The following is a 19,611-nucleotide window of genomic DNA, read 5'->3' on the forward strand; positions in this document are numbered from 1 at the left end:
GTTTTGTTTAAATATACATTCAGTTAAGTGCATTTCCAGATAGAAACCATGTATGGGAGGGGGTCTCCAAGCCTCTTTTGCATGAAAGCTCCTTAAAACATTTAAACATGTTGAGAGTTATTCCATTCTTTGCTTGCCTACAGTATATCTGTCAGTTATATGGTGCCCCTATGAATTCAGTACCCCCTATAAAATATGTACCCTCTTTAAAATCTGGACACCCTATAAAATATGTACCCCCTATAAATTCTGTACCCTCTATAAAATATGTACCCCCTATAAAATCTGGACATCCTATAAAATATGTACCCCCTATAAATTATGTACCCTCTATAGAATATGTACCCCCTATAAAATCTGGACACCCTATAAAATCTGTACCCTCTATAAAATCTTTGCCCCCTATAAAATCTGTACCCCCTATAAATTCTGTACCCTCTATAAAGTCTGGACACCCTATGAAATCTGTACCCTCTATAAAATCTGTACCCCCTATAAAATCTGTACCCTCTATAAAATATTTGCCCCCTATAAAATATGTACCCCCTATGAATTCTGTACCCTTTATAAAATATGTAACCCCTATAAAATCTGTACCCCCTATGAAATATGTACCCCCTATAAAGTATGTACCCCCTATAAAATCTGGACACCCTATACAATATGTACCCTCTATAAAATCTGTACCCCCTATAAAATCTGTAGCCCCTATAAAATCTGGACACCCTTTAAAATCTGTGCCCCCTATAAAATCTGTGCCCCCTATAAAATCTGCACCCCCTATAAAAAGACTATAACATTTGGGTAGTTCTGTAACCAACTGTTGCTGCCATTTTACAGACAAATAATAGATGGAAATGTTATACTTTCTATACTTCAAGGTGAAATAACTTTGCCGTTTTCATGTCCATTCATTTTTGGGGACGTATTTCTGTCACCCACAAGACAGTTATCATTAGATAGCAACTGGAGAGTGAAGTGATCAAACGCATGGATCACACAGTGTTTTTTTCTAGCTATTGTATTAGCTTAGTTATGTCGAGCAGAAACTCTGTAGGCTACTGTCACAATATTGCTTTGATGATTACATAGTAAACGGTAGTAGTCTGACATCTTTGAGCTTTCTTTGTAAAACTTCACAGCACAATTAAGTAATTAAGCAGACACTTATATATTTAGTATATAGATTTTCATATTTTCTGGTCCCCTTCTCCCCAAAGCTACTACGATCAGAGTCTTTTGTTTGGAACTTGGTGACCAAGTGCTTCCTATCATGAAGACGCAAAACAGTTTTCTTCCACAGTGAGCTTCATTATCATAGCGTCATTCCCCTGGTGTGAATACACCTGAATAAATCCACGGAGGAACCATGTTGCATCTATGCGAAACACTGGAAGATTCGAGCCAAGAACCACTTAGACAGGCTCCCATAAAAGTTGTCAGCTTTCATAAAACTCAGGCTCAATATGGGGCCAGCTCTGGCTTCCCCTCCTACTGGCATGCAATTTGTGCCCAAACCAGCCAAATATCTCACCTCTATTGGAAAAGAGTCACATCAAACCTATTCAAAGCACCCGAGAGAATGGAGAAAAACCAAATAGAGAAACGGCATCTGATTGACTTCATAATGACCCACCACAACAACTTCAGACATGTGACACAGTAAGTCGATGGCTCTTGATTAGCCAATAAAATCCCTATCGTCATGGGAATTCTGCCTACTGGAGTAAACAACATTTAAAATCCCACTAAAGGATGTTACTACTTACTCATACCAGGGAGCCAACAAAGGCAGTAGTAAATAAATAACAGGAGAGAGGAAGTGGGAGGAGAGACGAGGAGGAGGGGAGAGGAGGAGCAGGGGGAGGAGGGAGGGAAGACGAGGCGGAGCGCAATAAGGAGAGTGGCATGAGAGGGTGAGCAGGAGAGGGGTGAGGACGGGGGAGGCGAAAGGAGAGGAGCAGTCCGGTGAGAGGGACAGGAGGATGAGGAGATGGAGGGAGGGAGAGAAGAGATCTCCAAGGAGCCCCGATGCCTCTTAATCATGGTTGAAAAGTGCACTGTGTTCCGCTCCCAGAACAACCTTGGCATGACCCAGGACGACATCCTGTCTATTTCTAAAAAAACATTCCTGCAGGTTCATAAAGCATGACCTTACAACGCTCAGGAAGAGGCGCGGGTACTAATCCATGCCCTTGTTATTGTATGTCTGGACTACCGCAACTAACTTTTGGCGAGGCTCCCTGCTTCTGCCATCGAAAGCCAACGCCATGCAATGTATCCAGAACACTGCAGCCCAGCTTCTGGTTAACCTTCTCAAGTTCTCCCATGTCTCCGTGCTCCTCCACAACCCCTGGGAGCCCCCCCCCCCCTCCCTGATCCGCCCAGTCATAGATCTCCTCTGTCCAAAAGGTGAAATCCGTTTCCCCTTGAAGCAAGGACAGAAAAGTCCCAGACAATTTTCTGAAGCCCTTCCATTTTAAAGATTATCTAAAATAACTCCACACCCAGAGGGCTTTGCTAATTGATGTGGACAGAGAAAGAATCGGGAAAAGAAACTGAGAGAGAAAGCACCAGGAAGAAACAAAGTCCCAGAGGGAGAAAAAGAGAAAGTCAGGGAGGGAGAGAGAGTCAGGGAGAGAGAAAGTCGGAGAGAGAGAGAGTCAGAGAGAGTAAGTCAGGGAGTGAGGGAGAGTGTCAGAGAGAGAGAAAGTCAGGGAGTGAGGGAGAGTGTCAGAGAGAGAGAAAGTCAGGGAGAGAGAGAGAGTCAGAGAGAGAGAAAGTCGGAGAGAGAGTCAGAGAGAGAGAAAGTCAGGGAGTGAAACCAGACCGGGGGAGAAAAAAGTGTGAATGATTGCACTTTTCACATTCCTCTTCTCCCTCATGCACAGAACGTCCCCACTGGCAATTCATTCAGATGAGAAATGCATTTCTTCCATGCATTACGTCACCTGGGACATTTTTAGGGGCCAAACTAAAAGGTTACTTATCACTCGCTGCCGAGCCAAATGGGTACAGAGACACAGATGTTGACTGCTGGAATGGGTGATTCCATTGAGAGGGAGGTGTCTGTAGTAGGCTGAGGCTTTACCTCTGGGGAACCGCTGTGGCCCTGCTCACGGGTCTTCCTGGCCAGTCTCTTCTTCTTCTTGTGCAACGGTTTGGACTCCAGAATCATCTCCTCCAGCTCAAACGTGGGGTCGCAGTTCAGCCTGCGCCTCTGGATGAAAGAGAGGAACACAACGCAGGGGGGAGCATTTTACACTGAAAACCTGTGGTCTCCCACCTTGTTCCTGGAGAGCTGCCGTCCTGTCAGATAGCACGCCGGATTTTAATAAACGTGCTGGTTGATAAGCTGAATGAGGCAGGATACTGTATATACTTTGGGTTAAAGTGAAACCCTACAGAAGGACAGAGCTCCAGGAACATGGATGAAGACCCCGGGTTTAGGGAGACCCTCTCCAATCACGTCTCACGGCCGCTCCTGTCTGACCCGGTGTAGTGACCACAGGGATTCACTCTACAGCCCCACACACCATGACAGGAAATCAGACACTGTCCTCCCAGCTACAGCCTCAAGGCTGTTGGGTGAAGTGATGACAGTCTCTCGTCTTGTTGTTATCTGTCTACAGCTGATCCAGACTGACAGGGATCAGGGTTCATTCATCATTCAACTCCTCTGTGAGCTATAAGGAATGAAGTAGGGGGACGTTGAGCACAAGCTCAGCTCCCGGGCACCACCATATGATCGGGTTTGGTACCGTGCCACCGAAACAGCACGACTTCCGAAGCGGCGGCTGATGGTAACCCTTCCTTGCATACATAATCTCACTTCTTCCTCACGCCTACAGAGACACAGAGAAGAGTGTGTATGTGTGTGTGTGTGTGTGTGTGTGTGCATGTGTATGGGCGTATTTGTGTGTGTGTGGTTGCATTCTCAGACCCGCAGAATCAGAAAACCCTTTGCCTTCGGTGCCTTGGTGCCTTCGGTGGCGTTCCTATGTGTGGGGAACATTGTGGGAATGTTGAGGTCTGACTCACATTGGGGATGAATGAGGGAGGCAGCTGTTTGCTGAGCACAGCGTCCCAGTTGACGTCAGACAGCAAGTCCAGGCCCTGCAGCTCTCCCAGGCAGGACACACGGCGTTGCACATCAATAGACAGCAACTAGAGGAGAAGAGGAGTAGGTGAGGAACGGACAGGAGGAAGAGGAGCAGGAGAGGATGAATGAGAGGGAGAGGAAGAGGGGAGATGAGACTGAGCTTTAAATGTTCACTGAATAAAAAAAAGACATGGACTTGAGTGTGGCTACAGTATAGTGAGACATGGACTGTAGAGTTAATGACTTAATATAAGACAGAAATGTTTTAACTCCATCAAACACATTAGCTGTAAAATGCAGTGACTAAAACCAACTCGGCAAAAGAACTCCAAACGTATAACAGGTTTCTGTTTTTTAGATTTCATGAGATTTATTATGTCTGTTTTTGTGGAAGTGATCCTAAGTTCCTTCATATGGTGTCTGGCGAGCTTCAAACATCCATAACTGCCACTTCAAACCACACCTCCAGTAAGTAAATCCAGCATTTGGTACAGAGCAAAAAAACGATGTGGAATTGGTGCATTCCGGCCCTCTTTAAAGCAGGCACATCAGACACTCACCACAGGAATGCAGATGAGGAGTGTGGGGGCATAGAAATAGAACCGATGGAACAGGCTGGAGACCTCTGGGGGTACGTTAGCACTGAGCTACGCAGCGGTTTGACTGCAGTGTAGAATCTGATATCGACACACAGTCTGAAATATGGCCTCGTAGGGTTACAGACAGCCTTGCTCAATAGACCCTGTGTCCATGGCCTACATACGAACACGGCTCACAAAACCGATGATCATTATCAGGTTATAACTGTGGAACTCAAAGAATGGTGGGCTAAGACGTTGTTCTCTCTAGCCTACGCGCACGAGGCCGCGTACAGAGCTTTCCTGTTGTCAGTAAGACGCACCGTAACAAAAAAAAACGGGTTCAACCGGCTTTACCTTTCTGATCAGAGACTTGATCTCCGGAGACCAGGCCGCGGGGTAGCCGGGGCTGACCTTGTGGAACATCTGGAGGATCTCATTTGGCGGCATGCTGGAGCGCATGATGTATGGTCTCTGGAGGAGCAGGACACAGAGGTTGTCCAGGTTACCTGGGCGTTATAATGACATGCTGCCCATGCAGTCCCTCAGATTGCCTGACGGGAAAGGTCTCAGTCTGGAGTTCCCAGTCCTTGGAATATTGGACCCGGGAAGACCGGTCTTAGGAAGTGTTCCAAGGACAAGGGATCCAGAGAGCAGCTGTGGAACCAGACCCTGTGTAATGAGGCAGGCTTAGAGGGAACCCTACAGCCAAGTGGACACCCTCATCTGAACAGTGACACTAGTGAGAGAGGTACTTTCCTGGCAGTACAGTATGAATCGGGGTCATCTCTGGGCGGGCTTGTTACTGTCTTTTCTGTACTTAGAGGGCTATTCTAGGAGCTGGAACAGCATGTATTGTCGGTTGTAGGATGTATTATTCACAGGCTGTGTTTCTGTACCTGTCCCCGAAGCAGCTCATACGCACTGACGCCCAGGGACCACCAGTCCACGGTGAAGGAGTAGCCAGGGTGGGTCCCCTCGTAGGGCAGGAACAGCTCCGGGGCTGGGGAGGGAGGGAGGGAGGAGAGGGAGCGGGGTGTTATTATTACACAACATGACTGGAGACTCAATTACTGGTAGCAAGGATCAACAAGTGGACCCCTCAAAACTGATGCAGAAATCTTACATTATATACCCAAGCCCCTAAAACAACAACACGATTGTTTACAGTTGTTTTAAATCTTACATTGAACTGTTATATTACCCAAGCCCCTAAAAAGGCATGTAAACAACATGATTGTTTACAGTTGTTTTAAATCTAGATCCAAATGGTCAAGTCCTCTCCTCGCCTCAACCTCCCCTCAACCTCCTCTCTCCTCCCCTCTCCTCTCCTCCCCTCAACCTCCCCTCTCCTCCCCTCAACCTCCCCTCTCCTCCCCTCTTCTCCCCTCTCCTCCCCTCCTCCTCATTATCTCACTGTTTCCATTGTGTCACTTCCTCTTAAGTCACCCCTCTGTCCAGCCTCTTAGTCTTGGTGGATGAGTAACACCAGTTGCAGGAGACCCACGGTTCAATAAACCCCAGATTTTAATATGTCTGCAGTTTTCGGACTTTCCAATGGGTTCCCCAGAGATGACGGGACAACAGTGATCGTGTTCTGTATGATCAAGAAAACACGAGGAACATAAGCCCCCTCATAAAAAGGATTACAGACATAGTTACTCTGGGACTACAAACACACCATAGCTACTGTAGCATTAAGCGGTGTCCTTACTCTGCAAGCCACACATTTCAGAATGCATCAGGATGAATAAAGACAAGTGAGACAGTTTCTGTGGCAGCCATTTATGCCCTGAACATACTGGAACACTCCATCTACCAAATTCACAGATTAGGTGGTATACCAGGTACATTTTTCGCCACCTGGTTCTGTTGCTCTGGTAGATTAAATGTCAACATGTGTCACATCTGTTCACATTGCCCTTTTCCATAATCCCGCAGGCTCGTACAGGTACTTGTAGGCAATCCAGTCTTTAAGGCTAGCTAGCTTTTTTGCACAATGCCATTGTTGTACAGCTGGCGAAGTCTTCTGAATGGCAGGGGCTGACACCATCAACACATACCTTCCCGAGTGCATTCCTGATAGGTCAGACAGCTGCTTTTTTTCTTCATTACGGCAAGTGTCCATTGGTCATCCACTGTCGAGCTCTTCCTTGGAACACTGGGTCATTTTCCATAACTGAGCTAATCAATGATTTGATGTATCTGATCCATTTATTCTGATTTATCCGCCTCATAATGGCCAGCTTGACTTCCTTTCAACTCTTTCGTCCTGGTGTAGTCAGACACCAATAACAGACTACAAATGAAAAGGCTAGAATGAAGGTTAGACTGACAGCGAACCGGTCTATATGCACTAACGACGCAAAACGACACACCTGCCAAATACGAAACAGATGAAAAGCCAGGAATGCCCATCCCCTCACTTTCGCTTCACACAAATGTGTGCCGCCGTCCACAAACCTTTGATTTCACTGTAAATTGATGTCAACTCAAGTAGATTTGGTGTGTTAAGTTTCTGTTGGGGGACGTTACTTTTAAGAGTAAATAATGACAGTAAAAAAAAAAAAAAACAGAAAAGGAACCAGGGAAGCCTAGTTCAGCCGGGCCCGCAATTAAAAGTGATGAAAGTCGTGTCCCTCACTGGATTCGAACACAGGTCTCCCATATGAGTGGCTGCTACACCACAGGTCTCCCATATGAGTGGCTGCTACACCACAGGGCTATCCATTTGAGTGGCTGCTACACCACAGGGCTATCCATTTGAGTGGCTGCTACACCACAGGGCTATCCATTTGAGTGGCTGCTACACCACAGGGCTATCCATTTGAGTGGCTGCTACACCACAGGGCTATCCATTTGAGTGGCTGCTACACCACAGGGCTATCCATATGAGTGGCTGCTACACCACAGGGCTATCCATATGAGTGGCTGCTACACCACAGGGCTATCCATTTGAGTGGCTGCTACACCACAGGGCTATCCATATGAGTGGCTGCTACACCACAGGGCTATCCATTTGAGTGGCTGCTACACCACAGGGCTATCCATTTGAGTGGCTGCTACACCACAGGGCCCACATAGGCTTACTAGTATCTAACTTACTACTTGAAATAGTCATGAGAATTGAACAATTTCTAGCGAGACTGAATATAAACTTTACAGAGCCAAAGCTATTTCATAGCACAAAAGCTTTTGTTTTTCTTTCATTTGTGAATGACACTGATACAATAACTATCAATATAGGTGATGATAAGTGACTTTTTCATATAGGGAAAAGACGAGAGAATCGTGGAAACCCCTACTCTTTTACTGCCCAAGGGGTTTTTATCTAATCTATATTAACCCAAAAAACATGCACGGATGTGTACTTCAGAAATCAATCAATCAAAATGTATTTATAAAGCGCTTTTTACAACAGCAGTTGTCACAAAGTGCTTTACAGAGACACCCGGCCTTAAACCCCAAGGAGCAAACAACAGCAGTGTTGAATTTCAGTGGCTAGGAAAAACTCCCTAAGAAGGTCGAATTTTAGGAAGAAACCTAGAGAGGACCCAGGCTCAGAGGGGTGACCAGTCCTCTTCTGGCTGTGCCGGGTGAGATATTAAGAGTCCAATTGGAATAATAAATAAATTTCTCTTGGCTAAATCCAGAGTATATTCGATTTTAGACTAGGTCAGAAGTATGACCAGGTGGACAAGGACAGGAACAGCAACGGTCCCCCCAAACCAGGTAATCCGCCGGTGTGGACCAGGACCTCATCTCCTTCTAAAATTTAAAATTGGAGGAAACTGAGAAAAGTTAGTAGTACATCCCTCATGTCCCCCAGCACAATAATATAGCAGCGTAACACCTTGGAAACTGAGACGGGGGGGTCCGGTGACACTGTGGCCCTACCCGGGGGAGGCCCCGGACAGGGCCCAACAGGCAGGAAATCAATCCACCCACATTGCCAGGCATCAACCAAAGGGACACCCACCAACCGCAACCCCCCTGAATGAGGGCCGAGTATTGCTAGCAGCGTACAGCCCAACTGCACAAGTGCGCAATAGAGAGTCAACAACAAGCCAGTGACTCTTCCCCCGAAGGGCATTGGAGGGAGGGCATCCCAGTGGCGACGAGAGCCCACCTGGCAAGACAGCAAGGGTGGACAGTATCAAGGAGAAAATCCACCAGAAATAGTCTCAATATAACCGTGACAGTTTTATTTTAGGCTTACTATAACATAGCTACTGAAGGTTGTAGCCAGCGAACATTGTATCTATCCGGAACAAATCCTAATGTATAATTTGCTTCGATATTCGATCGCAGGATATATTGGCTGCATGTCCGCGTCTCTAACCGCTACGCTATTTAACAAGGGGTAGTCGGTCAGACATTGGCTCTTCTTGGCCGTCTCCACTTACGCAGTCCGGCAAAAAAGTTACTAGTTACGCTACTTAGTTACTTGCTGTAAGAAGTATTCTGACTACTGTAACGTGTTACCCCAGCACTGATGCTGACTACCACAACCAGCACGCTACACCACGTAGGAATCTGGGTATGAGTGAATGAGCTTAGCCAATAAAGCTGATTCTCATTCCATTAACTCAGTGGCGGATGGTCGCAGATGACCATTATTACCCATGTATGGTTTAGTCCCAGCAATAGATGTGGCTCTCAGGTCGTCTTTGACGATGGCAGCGATGTTGAAGTCTGTCAGGTGACAATGACCTATAGAACAGAAACATAACAAAAATGAGTGTTCAAAATTTGGGTTTACAATCATTTGAGTGTATTGACAGCCTACTAAAAATATCCTATCACAATTTTATAACGTGATGTTAGATGGTTCCTCACCCTGAAAGCAGTCTATGGACCAAGACGGACTGTAATCCATAGATCTGTTTTCTTTGAAAGGACATCTAATGTACAGTAGTCATATGTATCAATCGTTATATTGTGTACCAGTCAGGTTGCCAAATGAGGAACAGCCCATGTGATAGGAGAGAAACAATGTCCTCGGTTCTTCACAAAGTAGAAACATGTGTTTAAAGTGAGTAAGGAAAACCATAGCAAAACCCTTAACATTTTGCCACATAGAGAGGGTGTTTTGACTTTGTTTAAATGTCTTTACAAAATGTGAGTGTCTACGTACAGCCAGTAAATTCATACATATAAATCTAATCAAACTTTGTTTTTCAGAAAAAAACTATTTCTCCAAGGAACCATAAAGGCTGTTAAAAGAAAACTGAACCATAGATTATACCTTCTCCTTTCCAATAGACTCCATCCAGGGGGAGGAACCGTTCACCAGCTTGCAAAACAGTGAAATTGTGCTGCAAAGCAGTTCACAGTAATGTAGTGGCTAAAGCTGTCCTTGCCCTGGCCTATATTATGCTATGCTGGGAGATTCAGTTGTCTATTAATCTGGCATCTTGTGCTTTTGAACCCAGACACCATTCTGGCTGCCTTCATAATGTGGGCAGTGTGAGTGAAAGGTTTAGCTGGAGGTTAAATGGGGTGGCACCAGCAGATTGCCAGGGGAATAACAGCCCAGTGCCTGCCGCCAAAGTCATCGGCTCACCTTGCTCTGTGTGTGTGTGTGTGTGTGTGTGTGTGTGTGCATGTGTGTGTTGGTGTGTGTGTGTGTGTGTGCGTGCATGTGTTTTATGCAGCAAAGAAATTGCTCATTTGTACAGATATCCCCAAAACCTCTAGTCATTTACTGTATACTACAAGCACGTCAACACACTCCTGCACAATGCTGCTGTGAATATAAATCTCCCTACAGCAGAGCTAGACTGGCCAAATGTCATTACTGTATGTACATAAAGACGCTTTAAAGACCAGTCGCGGAAAACAGACAGGAGCCACAACAGAGGAGTGCCAAGTCTCCTGTCGTTCTCCTCTTCCCATCCATCACGGTTTGCTTCTCTGGCTGTCTGTCGTCCACTCTCACTGGGTCTTACTCTCCTCGCCCTCCCTCCCTCCCTCCCTCAATCTCATCACCACCTCTCTCACCCATAATCCACCACTCTGTCTCTAATTTCTGTCCCACATCGCTCCGCAGCCCCTCACTCTCTATCTTCTCCCTAAGCTTTCCGTCTCTCTCCCCCTCCACTCACTCCCCCTCCACTCTCTCCCCCTCCACCCACTCCCCCTCCACTCACTCCCCCTCCACTCTGTCTCTTTTTCTCACCTCCCCCTGTTCCTCACCCCCCCTTCTCTCCCTACTCCCCTCTCTACTCCTCCAATTCTCTCCTTATCGTTTCACCCACCTTTGTCTCTACCTCCATTTCTCTCTCTTCCTCCACCTCTGTCTCTTCCGTCACCCCACTCTCTCTCTCTCTCTCTCTCTCTCTCTCTCTCTCTCCCTTCCCCTTCCTTTATTTGTCTAACTGTCCCGAGTAGTGAAGACAGATTCAGGGCAGCAGCAGTAGCAGACCATGGCCATTGAAGGCTCCAGTGCCACTCCTAACCCATAATATGTTGTCTGGTCGTCTAACCCCTGACAACCCCCCACCTCCCCAGTGGACAGCAGCTTGTACTGATATCCGCTTGGGGGTCATCAGTGTGTGTAAAACCCTAACTAATTAGTGACACCAAGTTTGTCCCGGTCAGTCTCTCTGCTTTGAACCCTGCGCAGCATCAGGCATGAAGGAAGTGGCCATGTATTTTATGACGCTGCAGGCTCCCTCAACTAAACAGCTTGACACTCGAAGCCCTGTCACTAGTCCTCCCGGCTGGGGGCGGTGCTGCGCTGTGGGCTTCGTGTTTGGGTTTGAGAGGAGGGACCACAGATTGCCAGTCAATCGCACGCCCCTCGGGAGGACAGTTTGGGCAGAGTAACCCAGGCAACTATCTCCCTGAGCCGAATGACACAGCCCGAGGACACGAGACTTCCCGTCCCTGCTGTACCCATGTGTGACCTCATTGTTTTGTCGTGAAAACGCTGTTCCCACCGGAAGGAGCTCAGGAGGGAAGGATAGCCCACAGGGAACAACCAAGGTTTTTTTCCAGGTAGCATCAATGACAAACTGAAAACGTGACTTTGATTTAAAGGATAGGATGACGAAGAAAGGTCAGCAACATTAAGACATTTCAGATAACGAATGTACGTTATTTGACCACTCAATCAAAGCCAATTATCGATTCAATACAAATTAAATTTAGACGTGGAAATTCTGTCTGCGCCCAGTGGGAGGTAAAGTCTTCTGGGAATCAATGGTTCTTGAGAACACTGCACGCATCAGTTCATCAGGAGTATGCCCTTTACACCAGAGCTGTTTCAAAGCCCAATGTTAAGGGGAAACAAGCTGAGCTGGGCTTGCTTTCTGTGCAAAGGGAAGCTGTGTTGCAGGAGAGCAGACCAGTGTAGCTGTGGCCTGAAGCTACCAAGGCGTATGAAGACATCTAGAAATTACAATCAGGAGACTACGGGAGAAGGTCGTGTCAGGATAAAGACCACTGTTGGAGCAGGAGGAATAAAGATGTAGCAAATAACGTCAGACTTTGTTTCCCATCATTACCTCAGCATTCCTCATTATATATCTTTATTTTCTGTATTTTTTTAAATCTCATTCTCTACCTCCCCCTCATTCTTTTTCCATCCCTCCCTTTCTCTCTCTCCCCCTGTCCGTATCTCTGTCTTCTTCCCTCTGTCTGTTTATACACAGGAACTGTGATGTTGGCAGAAGGACCATAGGCCATAACCTCCTGGACCAAGTCTCCCGGCTTCTAACCAACTGACAATACCCTCCTCTGGCCAAATAGGAGTTTAACGCAAACGTGTGTTTGTGAATCACTGGGTGTGGGTGTGTGAACATGTGTGGCACCTGTGTTTGTGTGTGTGTGTGTGTGTGAGAGTGTGTGGAGCACTGTTTTATAACAATGAATGCATTAATATTCCCATCAATTAGCATACTGATGAAAGATTATCCAGGGGTAGGAAGCGCTGTTCCCAGAGAGCCTTAGGTATAAGGCGTCACACTGAGCTCCTAACTGACCGGTGATTGGCTGATTTAAACACCTCTGGTCTTCCAGAATGGTTAAATCAAAAACATCAAATGCCTGCAGCATTCGAGGACCTAAGTTTGCTTCGTTGTCTCATTTCTTTCCCTTCACTTTATGTGCTGAATGTACAATGTAGACATTACACATCACTGATTTGTTTTTTAAAGACAATGCAATGTTATGAGAACTGCACATATCACATTCACTACACCAGTCCGACATGGTTGAGCCATCTTACCGTGTTCATCCAGCAGAATGTTGTCCGGTTTGATGTCTCTGAAAGGCGACAGACATGAACAAAAACACAGAAACACACACACAGAAACACACACACAGAAACACACACACAGAAACACAGCAGCATTAAAGTCACTGACAATCCCCATCGCCATGACGATGTAGTGTCACTCTCATGACGATGTAGTGTCACTCTCATGACTCACTGGACAAAACAAATGGAGAGAAACAAAACTAGACGCAACTCAATGCCATGTCAGACTGGTGAACAACCGAAAATGGACAAGAACACGCCAGGACGCCGTATGTCATACACAGTTATATCAGAGGTAATAACGCCCACATGTCCTTAACATGGGCCGACAAGCTCTGTGCTTTTCCAGCCAAACACCCAGAAACACATCCTAGGTGGCCCCCCGATTTCCAATTGGTGCACGTCTTCTGATGGGTATTGCTTGGCATTCTATTAGTCTGTTGCACCTCTGTCACTTGGTTGAGTCTTAGCCTTTGTATACCCCCCCCCCCCCATTCCGTCATGTGGAACTTGTGACTGAGACCGTGCGTTACTGTAGCAACTCCCAGTGGAAAGTCGTCGAGACGTGGCCTCTGAAGCACATGTGACGAAGCCATTCTCTCTCCCGTCATCCTTCATGCCTCTGACTCAACCCGGGAAAGAGCGGCCTGGCCGAGTCAAGGTCCCGCTGTGTGTTACCGGGGTTTTGAAACCACGCTAGTGCAATTCAAATCTTTTGAATCGGAATCAAAATCCCCCTTCGATTCGCTGAGTAAATGAGCACACAACAACATGTTGCCTGGTTTAACAGTGCTGCTAGTGGTCGACGTAATTCAGTGACCAAAACTTCCAATCCACAACCCAGATTTTGTTTCCTTGCTGGGATCTAGGAATTATTCAGGCCCTTCCAACCTGTGTTGCATACATTGCATACTACTCACACACACACACACACACACACACATACACACACTGTGGGAACGCCAAACGCAATAGGTCAGCAGCAACATGGGCTTGCAAAACAAACTAGCTTCCTAAGTACTAGGTTCACGTATGTTCACACTAACAGAAAGACCAAAATCCACAAACTATCCCTTGATAGGGCCTGTACGCAGAATTGTTGCATTGTAATATTAGAAAATATCTCTCATATCTGTAAGGAATAACAGTAAGTGTTTTACATGTATTCACTAGAAATTATTGGAAAAAAAGTGCATCATAAAATGCTAAACTCCTATTGGTCAAATTGAAGTTGTCAAATGGAAAAGGCGCTCCCTTTCACTCTTCTATCGACAACACTAAGAGACGTGATTAACTTCTCAAACAATATCAGACTTAGGCAAGAAAAAACTGGTAATTTCCTGTTTGGAAATATTAACTTAATTGCTGTTCAAGAAAACAAGCACTGAATACTGTAATTATTCACAATGCCATCTAAATTGCTATGAGAAATCTTTACAATATCAGAGAAAGTTTTTACAGCTTTTCTAAGTAGGTTGAACAAAAGTCAAAGAGAAACTTGCTGGCAGTGCAAGTAAATGTTATAATTGACTTTTATGGAGAGCAGGTTTCTCTTGCCATATTTCATATATGAAGACAAATGTGCCCTAAATGACCATCATAGAACAAACTCAACCACACTTGACAGGAGACAGTTGGTATGAATGCAAAAACGTGGTTGAAGTCACCTAGGGCCCACGTGTTAGAATAAATTCCACATATAGCTGATTTAAAGGGCCGCAACAGGTTATGTCCAATATGGAATAATGAACCCAATCACTGAATAAAAACGTGAATGTAAGTTACAGTACACCCCGTCACATCTGGCCCTGTCCAGGATACGGTAGACAGCTGGCAACACCAAGTGCATTTACACATCATCACCATAACACTGGATCAGCTGAACTTGGTGAATCTAGGTCACTTAGCAGGGTAGCAGTGAAACCTGTCAGGAAATCGCGTCCACTTACCAAGAGGCTCAGGAGCTCGGCTCGCCGGCCTCATTAGTCCAGACTTCCCTATCAGAGGGCACATTTCCACATCAAAGGTTGCCTGCTGTCACAAGAGGTGGGGGGGAACTGACCAGAGCCACCCTCCCTTAGCGAACCCTGCCAGTGCCAAGCTGGGGTTAAACAGGTGAATTGGCTCCTACCTAATTAACGGACATTTCCCTGAAAGCTGGAGGTGGGAGAGACCTGACAGGAAAGGCCATGGCAGGAGAGACCAGACATAGGAGACCATGGCAGGATAGACCAATGCAGGAGAGACCAGACAGGGGAGACCAGACAGGGGAGTCCATGGCAGGAGAGACCAGATTGGAGAGACAGGACAGGGACAACAGGACTGGAGCTACTGCTTGGTCTCTCCACTGTCTGCTAAGTGTGAATGTGAGAGCTAGAACCTGCCGAATCCAGCCACGTCACCCAAACAACGGCCTTGGCTGAGAGACTGAAACACTGGAGCTTTTTCTCTCATTCTCTGAAACCCACCGCTTATGGTTCAGCCTTTTCTTCTCAGCTGAATGAAAAGCAGCCTGCCTGCGCATTTCTAGGACAAGGAACCCAACCGCTGTCTGTTACGATACTCCCAGGCAATTATCATGGCCGTGCTCCTTGGTAATGGACTTTTATCAGTCAAAGACAAACTGGGAAAAGTAGATATGTGATCCTGGTCCCAGGTCAGTAGCTATGACGACAAATGTGGATTGAATACAGTCAAAGGACTCTTGGGGGGAAAATGCAATGTTAAACCATGTAGTTTTCTTTTTTTTGGTTTGCCCCCATACAGGAACCTTTTTTATGTCTTTTCTTGATGAAAATAGATGCTTGATGATAATAGAGGCTTGATGAAACTAGAGGCTTGATGATAGAGGCTTTTCTTCTGGCAATAAAGAATCGTTTTGGCATGTAGGTGATGTTCATTTGGGTTCTGGTTGACCCCAGATTTCTCCAAATCCTGCAATTATCCATATTTGATAGCTATATTTCTTTCCCTCTCAGACCATGCATGTCATTGCTCTGAAGGCAAAATACTCACGGGTCCTCATCCAGGCAGGCTTATCGAAGCTTCCGTTTATTCAACTGATTATATTGATTCATATATATATGTTTGTTGATTAAGAACGTTTTTTCCTTTGGAAATGTTCGATTTCTTTCATCTGTACAACAGTTTGCCGTTGTCTCCAAAACAATCCTTCTTCAGATCGAAACACCTGTCAGAAACCTTTCCCTCAACAAAACATTGTGACACAGAAACCTCTTCAAGGGCCGTTATCTGCCCACTCGTTTGACCTGCTGTCCTCTCCTGCCACCCCTCCACCTATCGGCCTAATTACCTTGGCCGCCTTGGCCGCCACTGCCCTGGGCAGTTTATTAGCATGGGGTCACCAGTTTAATCAATTTCTATCATTTCAGTGTGACAGCTCCGTGCTGTGCCCTCCTCCCGCGCTAGAAATTCATGAAAAATTGTAACAGTTATTTTCTGGCAATTAGAGATGTGAAACAGCTTGAACTGGTTATTTATCGACAAGCAGCTGGCCAGGGGACAATTGAAGGTGTCATTTCAACTGCAGAAAAACCTTCAGTAAATCAAATCTTCTGTGCCATTTGTAAGAGGATGTGTTTTGGAGGTACTACCAAGGGCTTCATTTGTCAAAAGGGCTCACCTCATTTTCCAATCCCTCCCTCTGTCGCTCTCTCTCTCTCCATTTCTCTGATGCTTTCTCTCAAAACAAATTCTGTCTTCATTTGTCCATCTCACTCTTTCATCTGCCTTGAGATTGCAGAGCTAGTGTTTGAGAAGTGTGTGAGTTCCCATTTCAGATCAACTATGTTCAGTGTATATACTGTATATTCCCACCAATAGATACTCTTACAAGAGATGGCAGAGGAGCATATATGTCCAGCAAGACTAAGATGTTTGATCAAAGAAACAACAACTAAAGAAGCTCCTTATCTCCAGCATAGGCCAGTAACTATCCTATAATGTGCAGTATTTTTGACCAGATGTCAATGGAATTGTATTATATTGTGGTTGTGGTGCTTTCTGGGATACACTGTTGTTGTGTCCTTCCTGTCCAGGCTAATTACTGATACTGCAGAAGCAGACATGGGGGGGGAGGGGGGGGGGGGACTGGTTGAAGGGCACTGCAACTGATCTGCCTGGCTTTTCTCTCGCTTGACTAATCCAACAACCTATTACCTGGATCTAATGACCTCATTACACCATCCGTCATGATGAGAGCGGTAACCAGAACCTGCGCCTGGTCACCAGACACCGCCCAGATACAGGCAGTCAGAGAACAGCTGGGACTGACCCAAAGGACTTCCAATGACTCTTTTGCACTCCACCACATACAGGTCAATCGGGTGGGTGGGGGGGTGGGCGGATTATCACAGACAGAAGCACAGACAGCACGTACAGGCAACAGGCTTTAGGGGCAGCCCTGCCACCGATATCACAAACAGCACAGCCAGAGCAGAGAGGAATCCTCACAGACACAACATAAACCTGAATATGTTAGCAGCACTCAAGAAAAATGAAGGCAATTGCTAAGCCACACCTCCAATATAATTTCCCGGTATGCATTGCCCTTTCAAGTGAAAATTCGAGTTACCACCCATGACAGTATTTGCTAATGACAGAGGCATGGTTTTTGAACTCATTTATTTTTTCATGTGAGTTCCTAGATAAATGCTATAAATGATTCATTCTTTATACATTACATAATTAATAAGGTCTTGTTTTGATAGTATAGTGCCCAGAAATTCATGGGTGCAAAATTCTTAGAACTTTTTGGAATTTCTGTAAAACCTGTGAACGTGAACAGAGTTGTGCAACCCAACCTCCAAAACACTGGACTACTAAGGGATGGGCAATTCATGTCCATTTTTGTTCTTGACAGCACGTAAAGGGTGTACAAATATGATTGGTTTACCTTAGAATAATGAATGTTTCATCTTGTGTAGCTAAGATTAATGAATCATTAAATGCACGTTGAAAAAAGGATAGTTGTAATGAATACAGAGTCGAGAGGTCGGATCCAAGCACAGAAGGACTGTTTTTATTAAGCCAAGGCACAGAACGTTGAGCAGGAGTCGTAGTCAAGAGTCAGGTAGTAGGAGTCGTGGTCATGAGTCAGGTAGTAAGAGTCGTGGTCAAGAGTCAGGTAGTAAGAGTCGTGGTCAAGAGTCAGGTAGTAGGAGTCGTGGTCAAGAGTCAGGTAGTAAGAGTCGTGGTCAAGAGTCAGCTAGTAGGAGTCGTGGTCAAGAGTCAGGTAGTAAGAGTCGTGGTCAAGAGTCAGGTAGTAAGAGTTGTGGTCATGAGTCAGGTAGTAGGAGTCGTGGTCAAGAGGCAGGTAGTAAGAGTCGTGGTCAAGAGTCAGGTAGTAGGAGTCAAAAACACAGGTAGTCAGTCAGTGGAGAGCAACAGTACAAAAGGGAGTAGGCAGGAGACATCATCATCAAACAAGTTGAAGATCATAACCAGATAATCTAATACAAAAAACACTTAAATGCTCAGAATGTATATAATACTGGCAATACCTCACAAACAAATGGGCTGAACTGAAATATAAAGGAGGGTGCATAGGGACAGCAGTGCGTGCACAGGTGTTCAGATTTGGGGCCATAGCGATCTAAGGAGTGATCTGCGTTCGGGTGACCTAGGGAGTGTGCTGCGTTCGGGTGATCTAGGGAGTGTGCTGCGTTCGGGTGACATAGGGAGTGTGCTGCGTTTGGGTGATCTAGGGAGTGTGCTGCGTTTGGGTGATCTAGGGAGTGTGCTGCGTTCGGGTGATCTAGGGAGTGTGCTGCGTTCGGGTGACATAGGGAGTGTGCTGCGTTTGGGTGATCTAGGGAGTGTGCTGCGTTTGGGTGATCTAGGGAGTGTGCTGCGTTCGGGTGACCTAGGGAGTGTAATAATAATTGTAATAATTATAATAACAATAATTATAATAACATAACATCAGCTCTCACAGGTAGAGATGCCAAGTAATGGAGGGTTGTGATATTTCTTGTTCATAGCCAAAACTTTTAACTGGCACAAGCTGACTTTGGGCCAGTCAAGAGTCAGGTGGTCTTTGGAGCGCCTGTTTTGAACAAGGCATTCAGAAGCACGGCTTACTGAATCACAATTATTATTGATGAATTATTTAATAACTCAGACTCACAAGGAGAATGCTCAAAATGTGGCAGCTCTTGTAAGGCACGTGCCTGCGATACACAAGCAGGCAATTATCGATCTCTTGGGGTAGACTGGAGGGAAAATGGGTTTCTGTGCCAATGTTCACTAATTCAACATTGTACGTTTAAAGGATGTTTCATTTTACCTTTGAGGGCCGTAATTTACCTGCCTTCCTGTCCTGAAATAATTATACCCATGTCTCCTGTCGTCAAATATGCATGCAGACTATAAATACAGAAACACAAAACTTCTCATTCTGTCGACAAAAGCATCACCTCGCCAAACTCTCACTATCAGGCCATCATACTGTGGGATGAGCACATGTCGATAAATGTATGCTGTTTTTCTTACTTTAACAAATTATTTTGAGAGGAACAGAGAGACTTGCTGAGCATTTTAATTTTCCCATATTCTAAGTTTTTGGCTAAGAATTGCCCTGTGTTAGTTGAGCCTGTGTTCACACAAGAGTTTGCTAACCCTGGGCTAAAGTATAACCCTGGGCT

General features: G+C 45.7%; 1 protein-coding gene across 2 annotated transcripts in view; it reads right to left on the reverse strand.

Moving 5' to 3' along the window:
• The window catches only part of stk32a (serine/threonine kinase 32A), a 49,188-nt gene that overhangs the window by 6,896 nt on the left and 22,681 nt on the right, over nucleotides 1-19,611 (reverse strand). For both annotated transcript variants that reach the window (XM_010871074.4, XM_010871075.3), the window contains exons 6-11: nucleotides 12,914-12,951; nucleotides 9,304-9,393; nucleotides 5,580-5,683; nucleotides 5,038-5,154; nucleotides 4,042-4,167; nucleotides 3,092-3,220 (exon numbers count right to left, since the gene is read on the reverse strand). In XM_010871074.4, the coding sequence (XP_010869376.2) occupies nucleotides 3,092-3,220; nucleotides 4,042-4,167; nucleotides 5,038-5,154; nucleotides 5,580-5,683; nucleotides 9,304-9,393; nucleotides 12,914-12,951 (604 nt within the window). The remainder of the gene's footprint in view (nucleotides 1-3,091; nucleotides 3,221-4,041; nucleotides 4,168-5,037; nucleotides 5,155-5,579; nucleotides 5,684-9,303; nucleotides 9,394-12,913; nucleotides 12,952-19,611) is intronic.

Source organism: Esox lucius, chromosome 7 (genome assembly GCF_011004845.1).
Source record: "Esox lucius isolate fEsoLuc1 chromosome 7, fEsoLuc1.pri, whole genome shotgun sequence".
Lineage (NCBI taxonomy): Eukaryota > Metazoa > Chordata > Actinopteri > Esociformes > Esocidae > Esox > Esox lucius.